At 38.4% G+C, this 14,997-nt stretch overlaps 1 protein-coding gene across 2 annotated transcripts in view; it reads right to left on the minus strand.

Moving 5' to 3' along the window:
- NTRK3 (neurotrophic receptor tyrosine kinase 3) overlaps positions 1 to 14,997 on the minus strand; it is a 979,065-nt gene that overhangs the window by 61,874 nt on the left and 902,194 nt on the right. For both annotated transcript variants that reach the window (XM_089687661.1, XM_089687660.1), the window contains exon 16: positions 3,456 to 3,699. In XM_089687661.1, the coding sequence (XP_089543787.1) occupies positions 3,456 to 3,699 (244 nt within the window). The remainder of the gene's footprint in view (positions 1 to 3,455; positions 3,700 to 14,997) is intronic.

Here is a 14,997-nt window from a genome sequence, read left to right on the forward strand (position 1 = left end):
AACTAACTATTGCGCAGTCAAACACTGCTACACAAATGAAATGTACAGAATTTTGTTCCCAAAAAGAGAGTTCCCTTTTAGTGGTACTTGATCACCATTGAATTTTTTATTTTTTCATATATATAAAATGAAAAAAGACCAAATATTTTGAATAACAAACAATATTTGTTACTCTCTGCTATAAATCATATCTAATTAAAAAGATTAAACATCTCAATAAGCATATACTGATTGGTTTATGCAAACTTTGTAGCATCTACAAACTATGGAATACTGTATATACTGACATTTTTATTTATTGGTGGCGATCAGCTACTTATAGAGGGACTGCGATACTGCAGTGGGCAATCTGACACTAACTGACACTTTGTTGGAACCAGTGACACCAATACAGTGTTCAGTGCTAAAAATATGCACTGACACTGTACTAATCACACTGTCTGGGAAGGGGTTAAACATTTAGGGCGATCAGAGGGTTTAATATGTGCCTAACCAGTGTTTTTGTGTATACTTTCAGGTGCTTTTACTAAAGGGATGTGCTAGATTGTATTCCCTTCTTTGCAGGGAAACAAAATCCAGCACATCCCTGCTGACAGGACAGAGCTCTGCCTTGTCTTCTCCCAGTAAGAGATAAGTATGGCCCTGAAAAGTACAGCAGGAGGAAAGAGTCCAGGACCCAATATGGGTATTCGGTGGAGTATTATAAGAATTTTGGAGATTTATTGATACCTAAACTGGGTTTATAAATGAATGCCCTAGGGGAAGGAATGGGAATAAGAGAAGAATCCTTACAATAAAATATAACAATCATTCTTAAAGAAGGTAAGGATTGTTCACAATGCGCTAGTTATAGACCTATAGCACTATTAAATACAGACACAAAACTCTTGCAAAAGTATTAGCTACTAGATTAAAGGAGTTGATAATGGAATGGATACACTTAGATCAGATGGGCTTTGTCCTAGGTAGAGAAGGAAGGGACAATAGTTTAAGATCACTACTCCTCATACAAAAAGTAAGGAAAGAAAAATTTCCGACAATCATCCTGTCGGTCGATGCTGAAAAGGCATTCGACGGGGTGGATTGGGATTTTATGATAAGTACACTGGAGGTTTTAGGAATGGTGACTAGAATGATAAAGTGGATAAAGGAGCTTTACAATGATCCATCAGCGGATAAAAAGAAAGGGGGATTAAATTTGCATAATTTTAGGACATATTATATTGCGGTGATGTTGTCACGAGTAGTAGATTGGACTTGTAATTCACTGGAGAAAAGTTGGGTTAAAATGGAAGGTATTTTAAGTAATGCACGTCTTGAGAAGATTATTTGGATACCACAAACGTTTTGCACTATGGATGAAACTAGTAGCACATTGACATGGGAAGTTTTGAGAGTGTGGGATGGAACACACAAGCATTTGGGGTGGAAGTATAATTCTTTATTTATCCCATTGGTGGGGAAGGAGTTTTTTACACCAGGGAATGACAGTAAATCAGGGGAGTTGTTCACTTTTCAGGATTTAAAAAGGAAGAAAGACTTATTTGTTGTACTAGATTTAATGAATTATTATTAATTAAGGCATTTTGTTTTAAAGCTTCCCTAGACTCCAAGGATGCCGGAGGATATGATCCCATTTGAGAAAATGCTGAGCTCTGATAGAGCTCCAAATCATATTACTTCTAGGATATATAAGATTCTTATTGAATTGATGGGAGCGGACCCTCTGTTGTTCTTAGAGAAATGGTAAAGGGGACTGGGAATGAAAATAAGTGAACTGCACAAAATGTACAAATTGATACACGGTGCAATAAACATGAGCACGGTTGAAATGAATTATAAATGTTTACACAGATGGCATTGTGGCACATAGATTGCGGGGAGAGGAATCATTGTTGTGTTGGAGGGGATGTGGACTGAAGGGAACTATGGCACATATATGGTCGGATTGTCCCAAAATACAGATGTTTTGGCAGGATATTATACAAGTTATACAAGAAATTTTGGGGATCAATGTGCAGAAAGAGCCATGGGGATGTCTGTTCTATGGATCAGAAATACCAGTGAAACAATACAAAAACATTATATCATTTAATAAGTGCAACCAAGGCATTTATCCCCCGTATTCTGGCAGGTACAGGACCCCCCAACATTGAGGGATTGAACTGATAGAGTTGACTATATAAATAGGATGGAAGAGCTATACCACATAGATGAAGATAAAATGGAAAAATTTAGAAAGGAATGGGTTAGTTGGTATGAGTTTAAGACATCTAAAAAATATCTGGACGTGGTGGGAGCCTCAGTTGGATTGATGTAGGACAACTGAACTGAAGATTTAAAAAATTACAGGAGAGAGGATGAAAGTAAAGAGGTATAGTGATGTATAGGAATGGATGGGAAGATTTGGACAGAATTACATGGATCGGGGGAATTGGGGGGGGTGCGGTGGGATTTGGGGGGAGGTATTGAGGGTGGGGGAACATAGGGGAATGGTGTGCATTTTTTATGTGATAATGATGAAAGTGTATTGTTTAAAATATTGGAATGGGGAAAAAAAAGAAAAATACTCAATAAAGATATAATTAAAAAAAAGAAGATTGTTTATTTTTATCAATTTACAAAATGCAAAGTGAGCGTAAAGAAGAGAAATCTAAATCAAATCAATATTTGGTATGCATATCCTTTGGCTTCAAACCAGCATCAATTCTTAAACTTGCACACATTGTACACTTGCACAAAGTCAAGGATTTTGTAGGATTAAAGTCAGGAGTATGATTAACCAGTTACACCAAGTAGGTTCTAATGATCATCAATTTTATGTGTAGGTTGAAACACAGTCCTTAACTGAAACAGAAACAGCTGTGTAGGAGGCTTAAATTTGGGAGAGGAATAGCCATACTTTGCTACTATGCTGATTGTCACAAGTCATACACCTTGCACAGACTAGGCACAGCAACAATACACAAGGTAGAAGAACAAGAAGTCATGTAAATGATGGTTTGGCCCTCACAGAGCCCTGCTCTCAACATCATGGAGTCTGTCTGGGATTACATGAAGAGACAGAAGGATTTGAGACAGCCTACATCCACAGAAGATCTTTCTTTGAGATTTTTGGAACAACCTACTTGCTAAGTTCCTTCAAAAATTGTGTGCAAGTGTACCTAGAAGAATTAATGCTGTCTTGAAGGCAAAGGGCGGTCACATAAAATATTGATTTGATTTGGATTTCTCTTCTGTTCATTTACTTTCCATTTTGTTAGTTGATAACATAAATTATTAATATTTCTATTTCTTAAAACATTCTTAATTTACAGCAAGATATGATTGGTTGGGCTGCAATGGAAAACGGATTAAAATCAATCAATCAATCAATCACCCGATGTTTTGTACTAAGTTGTACTTCTTTGTTGAGTAAACATGAATCTAACAACAGATGCCAGAAGTGTCCTTACCCTGTAGTAGTCTGTACTGTAGACATCTCTGGACATGCCAAAGTCTCCAATTTTAACTAGCAGGTTTGCTCCCACTAAGCAGTTCCTGGTAGCCAGGTCTCGATGTACAAAATGTTGAGATGCCAGATAAACCATTCCTGACGCAATCTGTGTGGCAATATGTAGCATCTGTGACAGACCCAGGTCTCCTTTAGTCTGTCTTGGCTGCCCATCAACAAGGATCATGGCGTCAGGTCCATGGGCTCTAAAAGTACAAAACATTTTTGGATAGTTAGTTTAAATGCCTTATAGAATAATACTAGCAATTGTGTAAAATGTGACTAATCCCGCTGTGGTATGGGTAAACAAAAGTTTGTTGGTGTGAAACAACCATAATATATTTTTACACAAACAAATGTGAGCCTGAACCTAATACAGTCACATGTAGTAAATAGCACTTTTGTTAAAGATAACACAGGCCAACATTCATTTTGATGCCTTGAATGTTAGACCTGTTCCTGGGTATATCTGGCCCACTGATTCCAAAAATGGCACCAATTTTTCCCTATCCAAGTTAGCTTTTGAGATACAGCATGCATGCCATATACCACTCTTCATTCTGCTTGCCTGTCAAATGTCAGGATATTTTAATGTAGTTTTTTTTATTTACTCTCCTTGTAGCATGAAAAAACATATAAAAAGTACTTATAACCTCTATGGTGCTCAATCTGCAAAAATGATCTGATATGAGTGCCAATATACACACAGCTCCTATATGATTATAACTATAATACAGTTATTAACTTACACGTTAGAATCCAATGTTTCCAATGTAAAAGTACAGTTGGAAGTATGTAAACACTCTCACATATCTGCTAACTTACGTACGTAAAAACACAAACTAGGTAACGAAAGAACCAACTGATCAGGATGATCTTTTCAAAAACTGTTGAAAAATTATACATTTCGACTCTACCTAAAAAACCAGAGCTGAGGCATTCTAGCCAATCCAGTTTTCCAAATCAGCTCCCCAAATAACCCCAAGAACAGGTGTAAAAAGCAAAGCACCAGGTTTTAACTACAAGAATGTCACTGACCTTAAAATATGTGCTTAAAGAAAATTTTAACCCGGACCGATTAATGTGTGCAATTAAAAACATGCATAACAGAGGCTACTTCAGTGAAAGCCAAACTTAAAAATGATTAAATGATCCAAATATATTGGCAGCTTATACTATTTCAACTGTGCCATGAAAGTTAACCTTGACGCTACCATCTCCTGCCTCATAAGTCTCCTTATTGGTTCATTAATATGATGGGCTACCCCACTGTCCAAACGGAGACTCAGGAGGTGAGATACTGTAGAGCAGGACTTGACTTTTACAGAAAAAAGTGAAGACTTTATATAATTTTAGCTGCCTTTTCCTATTCATAATTTGCTTTGCAGATGGGAATAAAGTAACCTCTGCTTGTGTATTTTTACAATACGTTTGTGTTTAATTGCATCCATGAAAACTCCACCAAAACCTTAAAGCAGTATTAACCCCTCCCCCCCGAAAAAAAAAATAATACATTTTGCAGCTTACAAATTTTTAGATGTGATGGCTGCATTATTTTCCTTTTTTTTAGACTTGTTCTTCATTTACTTTCACCTGGTGATTCAGTGGTAATCTGCTTATAAAGTGTTATCTGAATTTCAGCTTTAATTTGTTAGTCAAATCTAAATCGGCTAATCCATCTGCTAGATCTAAGAATGCATTAAACTAAAAAACACCTTAAGCCTTTAGAACCACTTTAACAGGATTTACATGTGCAATTCGTTTCGTTTTGATTCATTTTTTGGACAAACATTTCATATTCTGAGATTGGGATGTATCCAAATCCCCAAATGGACACAGAAATGAATGGCAATAAATATGAAAAAAAAAGTTATAAAATAATTAATAAATGCATTTGTTTCATTCAGATGATGTCAAATGGTGCAACAGTAGTTCAAGCCCATGGGGAAATGAATTCAATTTTACAATTCATTTGATAATTTGGATTCTGATAATGAATAGATCCAAATTTCATTCCATTTATTAATTCAGATGCACATAGCCCCAGTCAATATCGTCCAGTCAGCTCAAGCCATTTCTCTTGGTCAGTTGGACTAACATCCAAAAATATTGAATTTTTATGATTCAAATTCATCGGATTCGACAATATATTGAAGATATTGTAATCTTCTGGAAAAACTACAAAATTTTGTGAATCCTCCAGTACCACAAAAATAGGAAACAAATTGGTTCAACATAATGAATATGATGAAACAAAATTCTTCAATTAATCAATACATCCGAAATTAACATTTCTGGCGTGCACATATCTAAGATCACTGTGCCAGAAGAAACTGAATGTTATAATATATACTGTATACACTATTTCTTCATGGCATAGACTCAACAAGGTCCATATTGACATGAGTTACTGTTGCCTTTCTTTCATTTCAAACAAGTCTGCCCATTGTCCTCTGACCTTTGACATCAACAAGGCATTTTCGTTCACACAGCTGCCCTCACTGGATATTTTCTCTTTTTCGGACCATTTTCTGTAAACCCTAGAGATGGGTGTGCGTAAAAATCCAAGTAGATCAGCAATTTTTGAAATACTCAGACCAGCCCATTTGGCACCAACAACCATGCCATGTTCAAACTCACTTAAATCCCCTTTCTTCCCTATTCCGATGCTCAGTTTAAACTTCAGCAAGTCATCTTCTGAATGCCATAAATGCATTGAGTTGCTGCCATGTGATTGACTGATTAGCAATTTGTGTTATCAAGCAATTGAACAGGGGAATGTGATAAAGTGGCTGGTGAGTGCGTATATATATATATATATATATATATATATATATATTTATGTAAAAGCATACTAAGTATTTTACAGTATTACATATTATTAATTAATTGGGAGGAACTAGTGCTTTACGCATTTTTTTATTGTGAGAAATAAGTATCCCAATCTGTCAAAATCCAGACAGCTGTGAGCTATACATGTAAGCTTAGACTAAAATTGATTTTAGCCAAGATTGTGTTTTTCACAGTTGACAAAGCCGAGAATGTAAAACTGTATTTATTTTTTCTTTCCACTGACAAAGAATTAACCCTTATGAATGTGGATCATTGTGTAAACACTTCACTATGTTTCCTGGCCATTTTTCTTTATTCTTATTCAACCTTGATAGATTCACTTGGAAGCCAACCTTTAGATCTAAATGAAATGGAAATGGAGAATGACTGGGGTGAATACATCAGGTGAATGAAAATCTGCATCTTGAGCGCACATCAGTCTACAGAGCAAAGTTGATTAAGAAAAAGAATATGTGGAAGAACGACGTGTATTTCTCGATTTTTTTTGCATCTATTTGCTGCTATTACTGTAAGGATTAAGCCATTAATCCACATTAAAGGATGCTGAGGTCAGTTGGAATCTGTCGCCGTGACCAAACAATCAATGACTTCTATTATTGACAAATGCTGCAACTGTCAGTTTTGGGAAATAAATTTCACACTTTATTACTCCTATCAGCTATATTGAATAAGTGATAACTTTAACAACCTTTATACGAGTTTAGTTGCCCCTGCCATTTCAGCCCTTGATGTAATTTAGAGGGATGAAACGAGACAAATTTACTTGGATGAGGTCAAACCTGCAATATATAGGAGAACCTTATATATATATATATATATATATATATATATACACACACACTATTGCCAAAAGTATTGGGACACCCTTCGAAATCATTGGATTCAGGTGTTCCAATCACCTCCATGGCAACAGGTGTATAAAACCAAGCACCTAGGCATGCAGACTGCTTCTACAAACATTTGTGAAAGAATGGGTCACTTTCAGGAGCTCACAGATTTCAAGCGTGCTTTCCATGATAGGTTGCTATGTGTGAAATAAGTCCATTCATGACATTTCCTTGCAACTAAATACTCCACGGTCAACTTTTAGCGGTATTATAACAAAGTGGAAGTAACTGGGAACAACAGCAACTCAGCCACAAAGTGGTAGGCCACGTAAAATGACAGAGTGGGGTCAGCGCATGCTGAAGTGCACAGTGCGCAGAAGTCGCCAACTGTCTGCAGAGTCAATAGTTAAAGACCTCCAAACTTCATGTGGCCTTCAGACTAACACAACAACAGTGCTTAGAGAGCTTCATGGAATAGGTTTCCATGGCCGAGCAGCTGCATCCAAGCTTTATATCACCAAGTGCAATGCAAAGCATCGGATGCAGTGGTGTAAAGCACGCCACCATGGGACTCTAGAGCAGTGGAGACGTGTTCCCTGGAGTGGCGAATGAGGCTTCTCTGTCTGGCAATCCGATGGAGGTGTTTGGTTTTGGCAGTTGCCAGGAGAACAGTGCTTGCCTGACTCCATTGTGCCAAGTGTAGTTTGGTGGAGGGGGGATTATGGTGTGGGGTTGTTTTTCAGGGTTTGGTCTTGGCCCCTTAGTTCCAGTGAAGGGAACTCTTAAGGCATCAGCATACCAAGACATTTTTAACAATTTCATGCTCCCAACTTTGTGGGAACAGTTTGGGGATGGCCCCTTCGTGTTCCAACATGACTGTGTACCAGTGCACATAGCAAGGTCCATAAATACATGGATGAGCGAGTTTGGGGTGGAGGAACTTGACTGGCCTCAACCTGAAAGAACACCTTTGGAATGAATTAGAGCAAAGACTGCAAGTCTCATCCGACATCATTGTCTGACCTCACAAAAGTACAGGGCGCACTCTCCTCGTGCATTACCATGGTGAAACACAAATTTATTTAAAAGCATATACATGTATACTCAAAAACCAAAGGGGGATAAAAACAGAGAAGAAGAGTCCATAATAACAGCCTAAAGCAACAGTAGACCCTTGGTGAGGTAGCCTAACGTGTTTCGGGGGACGTACTCCCTTCTTCAGAGCTAAAATGTAGGCCTGCTATTCCAACATTTTTAAGGCACAAAATGGTTTAAGAGGACTGGAACACACCCCCTCACATGACAACCCAATCAGGGCTGAGCCAATCAGGTCCACCTCCAGCAAAAATGTCACAGCGAAAAAATGGTGATGCCGTATGAACATGAATGGACAACCAGAACACTTGGGGCAAAGGGCATGATAAAATGGGGAAAAAAAACAAAACAAAACAAAAAAAAAAGCGTTCTGGTTGTCCATTCATGTTCATATGCGCATCACCATTTTTTCGCTGTGACATTTTTGCTGGAGGTGGACCTGAATGGCTCAGCCCTGATTGGGTTGTCATGTGAGGGGGTGTGTTCCAGTCCTCTTAAACCATTTTGTGCCTTATAAATGTTGGAATAACAGGCCTACATTTTAGCTCTGAAGAAGGGAGTACGTCTCCCGAAACGCATTAGCCTACTTCACCAAGGGTCTACCGTCAGTTGGACTGTTATTATGGACTCTTATTCTCTGTTTTTATCCCCCTTTGGTTTGTGAGTATGCATCTATATGCTTTTAAATAAATTCGTGTTTCACCCTGTTTTGCTTTTATTCAAAAGTATATCATGGAACTAAAGAAGTGGTCAGACATGCAGAGATCATTTTTTGCCTGCAGATACTTCTCCTTTTATAGATGGTGACATAAACCCGCTTTCTTAGTTCATATGAATTTATACACTTATTTTAAATCTAAACTCCAAGAATGATCTGTATTGGATAGTAAAATTGATTCAGCTTGGCACAATATTAGTATGCATATATCATACCTGATGGGCCTTTCTCAACTGTTTTACCCCTGAGGAACCCTTAAAATAATTTTAAAGTCTTGCTACAACCAACTCATTGGTAATCAGTAAAAAAAATGTCAATTATATTGGTCAACAGTGGGAAAAATGCTCTCCCTCGCCTACAGCAGTGGTCAGATTACCACCCTTACAGTTAGGTAAACATATCATTAATGCTATGGTTCTGACTCTGCCAAGTGTTGTTGGCCCCAGAATTATGGAGGCACCATCAAATGGAAGGGACAAGGAACCTCTTGCCATGAGGACCCTTAGGGTTCCATCGAACCCTGGTTGAGAATGGCTGATATACAGTGTATACACAGTATATAGTGTGTGTATACTATATATATATATACTGTATATATATATATATATTTTTTTTTTATATATATACCATGCATTTCTAGATGTAATCATAATATTCCTTTTGCTGTTTATATGGTGATTTATTTAACTTTTTGCACATAGCCATGGGGATGTGAAGTTTTAGTAGTACAGTGGTGATAAATATGTCACTGCTTAACAGAAATGCATTTGTAAAGTCCACAAACCTTACCAGCAAAATTCTATCTCATTGCCGATTTGCTTCCATATATCCCTAGGGTTCCTCTCAATCTCCTAACAAGATGTGGCTGGAGTATTTCATACAAACAAACACTCTTTAAAAACTATACAAAAATCAGAGGGAACATGCTGAGATATTACCAAAGACATACCGCATAATAAATCAAAAATCTCTTTATGACAAAGCGTCAACACTTTTTTTTTTCTTTTATGTCGCCTTTCACCCATCAGAAACCCATTTCTCAGAGATGGAGCAGATTGAAATTGCACTGAGCATGCTGTACTATGCATTTAGCAGACAAAACAAACTGCTTTTGTCAGCAGTAAGAAAACACATTGCCGCAGTCCATGTTTACGAGACATGGCTCATTCATATATGTGTTTTAGAGGGTGCTATACACTATGCTCCAAGTAAGAAAGCACGCTGAGAAATACCAATTGCCTTTTAAAGATTAGAATTACAATCGGCGAAGAATAAACACCTTGTCCAGTTATTACTTCGCATGGAATCAGGCAGACAGGGATTTTATTTGAACTGTATATGCGGGTTATCCAATTTACTGGAATATTCTACCATTTGTTAATGTGCAGTAAGGACAGACAGCTCATTCACAGGTTCTTTATTTCACTGACCACTGAACTAAGTGCAAGATCAAGGCACAGCACCTCCTCCATGGCTGACTATTATACAAGATCAGCACATACAATCAGTTAAATAAAAATGAAATCTTGATTTACTGAAGTAAACACAATGACAAGGTTAAAGTGTTACTAAACCCCGGACCCTGCATTCACTATATCTGGTCTCCCCGGGCCCTGCATTCACTATATCTGGTCTCCCCGGACCCTGCATTCACTATATCTGGTCTCCCAGGACCCTGCATTCACTATATCTGGTCTCCCCGGACCCTGCATTCACTATATCTGGTCTCCCCAGATCCTGCATTCACTATATCTGGTCTCCTTGGACCCTGCATTCACTATATCTGGTCTCCTCGGACCCTGCATTCACTATATCTGGTCTCCCCGGATCCTGCATTCACTATATCTGGTCTCCTTGGACCCTGCATTCACTATATCTGGTCTCCTCGGACCCTGCATTCACTATATCTGGTCTCCCCGGATCCTGCATTCACTATATCTGGTCTCCCCGGACCCTGCATTCACTATATCTGGTCTCCCCGGATCCTGCATTCACTATATCTGGTCTCCCCGGACCCTGCATTCACTATATCTGGTCTCCCACAGTACACACAACATGGAAAACAATTATTTTAGTAAATAAAACCTGCTAAATACCTTTTCTCATCAGCAGTTAGAGCAGTCTTGTGACTTCTATCAGTATCCAACAGAGCACTGGTTAAAGCTTGTAGGAGTTTTCTTTCTCCCCTGATTATTCTATGAGGCTGCATAACCTCTGACCCTCTGTCTGGATAGTGCCTATTGGCCCTGTGCTAATCACATACACACTCCCATGAAAAAAACAAAACACAACTGTAGCAATACACACCAAACTGAGCATGTACAGCTTGCCCACAAGGCTCTCTTATATCAGCAGATGGATTGTAGACAGTAGCAGAAGGGGAGGATCAAACATCCTTTTTAGACAATGCAGAGAATTAACCCCTTAGGTTCCACAGTGAGTATAACAAGCATGCTTTACTGCATATACAGACTGATTTTACTGTTGTGGGTTTAGTATCACTTTAAGTCTATCCTGGACTTAAAGTAGTTGTAAAGCTCTAAAATGAAAAATGAAAAAGCATATCCTTCTATTGTGTGTACTTGACTCAATCCAAATCACTTAGTGTGATTTCTGTCAGCTGTCTCCTTCCTCTGCTATCTGCATGACTTACTTCTACCAGGTTATGCTGACTCCAAGGGATCCAGGGGGATGGGGGAAGTGAGCTCCAGCACACAACGGGTGATAGATAGTCTCAGCTGTGCATGCTTCCCTATATGACTGTGTAGAGGGGGTGTGTCCACGCCCTCCATTTAGATCTCAGATTACACTCATTTCCCTGCTCTATGCTGTGCAGGAGTTGACATCAGATCCTCACCCTCTGCCTTCTGACAATCAGAAATGCTATGAACTGTAAATTCTGTTCACTGCAAATAGATGCAGAGGAGTGATTGCTGCAGATAAACGGGTGCAACTTATATTGGATTATGTGTTTCATCTCTGTGTATCACCTGAGGCCAGTCACTTTATTGAGTAAGGGTTTACAACCAGTTTAATTATAGTTATGAGTCGATTGATCTGATGTGCTGATCTTATATGTTTTTGCAGTTTACTGGATACAACATCACACAGGTTCCTGGAAAGGCCATAGAACAAGGGTGTCAAACTGGCAGCCCTCCAGCTGTTGCGAAACTACAAGTCCCATCATGCCTCTGCCTTTGGAAGTCATGCTTGTAACTGTCCATCTTGCAATGCCTCGTGGGACTTGTAGTTTGGCAACAGCTGGAGGGCCCCCAGTTTGACACCCGTGCCGTAGAGTATACTGGTGCTTTAGCAGATACCAGCTCACGACTGGTGACACCATGAATCAAAGTATACATCGCTAGCACACTGTACATCATCAAAATAATGTCTAAAGGTTTATTGAGAAGATCACATCACAGTGGTAAGGTGCAATGCTTTGGGGCCACTCAGGACACCTTGGTCAGGCATGTTAGTAAATGCAACACATAGGCACAGAAGTTAAATTGTCATAGACCTGAAACACTTGATAGGTGTGCCCAGGAATCAAATAGAAAGGGTTATGGCATTTCCTACCATCTGCTAGGCTGACAATACTAAAGTTCAGAAGGGGATACAATGATTAACTACTTCCAGTCCGGACACTTTTACCCCCTTCTTGACCAGTCCAATTTTCAGCTTTCAGCGCTATCACACTTTGAATGACAATTGTGCGGTCATGCAACACTGTACCCAAATGAATTTTTTACCATTTTTTTGAGACAGATAAAGATTTATTTTGGTGGTATTTATTCACTGCTGGGATTTTTATTTTTTTTTGCTATTTAAATGAAATGTCCAAAAATTTTGAAAAAAGTGTTTTTTTTATAAAATTTTGCAAATAAATAATATTTCATCATAAATCTTTGCCAAAATTTATTCCGTTATCTTTTTAGTAAAAAAAAAATCCAAATTAGTTTATAACCAAAAATTATAATTTTTAAACATTTTTTTTTTACATTTTTATTTTATTTTTTTATATTATTATTTTTTAATTTAATTTTTTTTTTACATACTGTCACCTAGCAGTACAGTGTCACCATGGTGACACTGTACTACTTGTGGGGGGTGATGAAGATTTTTTTTTCTTTTTTACACTGATTGCTTTTACACCCATATAAGATGTAAAAGCAATCATTTCTCTTTCTCTCTGTGTGCATTCTTGCAGCCATTGAGAAATACTGTGAGAGCTGTGATTGGTCACAGCTTGTCACATGGTACCAGGCTGTTGTGAATAGCCTTGTACCATGTGACCTCTGTGATCATTCACAGATTTCACACGTAGTAAGCAATGCTGTCACAAGTGACATCTTGCTTACTACTTTGCATGTGATCACTGATTGGCCAATCAGTGATCACATGATCGGGACCTCGTGCAGAGGTCCTGTCCGACGATCGGTGTTTCACTGTGTCCGGAGGACACAGCGGGCACTGGATCGCGGTGCTGCGCGCTCTGAGGGAGCGCGCACAAGCAGGGTGCGGGGAGGCCGTTTATAAACGGCCACCCGACCCTGCACTGCCACCGTCCGACCGTTTATATGCAACGGCCGGTTGGGAAGTGGTTAAGAAAGGCAAATGCAAACGTAAAAGAAAATGCATTATGTATGCTTTATTAATATATTTATAAGGGGCAAGACTAAAAAAAATTCTTTCTTTTTTTATTTTTAGGCAAGCAAATAAGAAATAATGCATATGACTATTATATATTTTTACAGGCATCCAGCAGGTGAAGCTCTTGGCTCCTTTTCATATATTTTTCCTGTTTCTCTTTCCCACTTGTTATATGCAAAGTTAAATAGCTCAAGATAAAATTACAATTCACAAATAAATGAGTCAGAGGATGGATTCATCCATTATAGGATGACTCTCAAATTTCAGGCAGAGACACATGAGTAACTGAAAGAGAGCTACACGTGCTATAGTCTATCCAAAATGATTATATTCTCCTTTTCAGGTGTTTTTCTGAATTGGGTTGACTCTTAAGGTATAACTCCAACTAGACTTTGTTTTTTTTTACAAACCCAAACTATGTCATATTAAAATTGTTATATATGCTCCCACTGTGGGGATTCGTGCTTTGCTCCTCTTCTGGTGACAAAGTTAAAGATTTTGTGACCACTATTACTTGCTGGTAATTCCTGCAGAGGCTCCTCTAGCACAATGAAGTCAATGTTACAATCCTCAGGAAGGATGTGCTTGAACTGGAGAGAGTCCAGAGAAAGGCAACAAAAGTAATGAGAGAGTTGGAGGATCTCAGTTATGAGGAGCAATTATAAACATTAAAAGTATTCTCTCTGGAGAAGAGAGGGGATACGACCATAATATACAAATATATTTACGCTAGCACTGGGAGGACATTTTTTAATCTTGGGCCTCTAAAAAAGACACGAGGACACCTAACAACGTTGGGTGAGCAACAGTTCAATCGTAAACTGCGTAAGGGGTCTTTTACTGTTAGAGTGGTAAAGATGTGGATTTCCTTCCACAGTTGGTGGTGTCAGTGGGGAGTGTAGATAAATAAAAAAAATACCCTTTAAATGTGTTTCTTAGCACAGGAACATGGATAATGGTAGTGACGTAAACACAAGCACACACACTCATGACCTGGATGGTCAAGTGTAGTGCTTTATTGAACTTTACCAACTACAGGTGTACCTTGGTTTACGAATTTAATGCGTTCTCTGGGATGTTTCGTATTGCAAAAAACTTGTAAACCGAAACGTGGTTTCCAACCGAGGCATGGATTGTCATTCGTAAACCGAAAATTACATTAACTGAGGTACATCTGTATGTAGAAATTGTAAATGGTCACCATGAGATGTGAATGCTTTTTCAATTTCCCTTACATATAATTGGGTGTTAAAAGTGAACACAGTTTGACCATGTTTACTAAACAGCCTCAACCCCAATAGCTTTCTACAAAGAAATTACGTCTGAGCACGTTTGTCAAGGTAATTTACAAGGAAAATATG

This window comes from Staurois parvus, unplaced genomic scaffold (assembly GCF_062004578.1).
Source record: "Staurois parvus isolate SC_StPar_1 unplaced genomic scaffold, SC_StPar_1.0 ptg000432l, whole genome shotgun sequence".
In the NCBI taxonomy this organism is placed as follows: Eukaryota; Metazoa; Chordata; class Amphibia; order Anura; family Ranidae; genus Staurois; species Staurois parvus.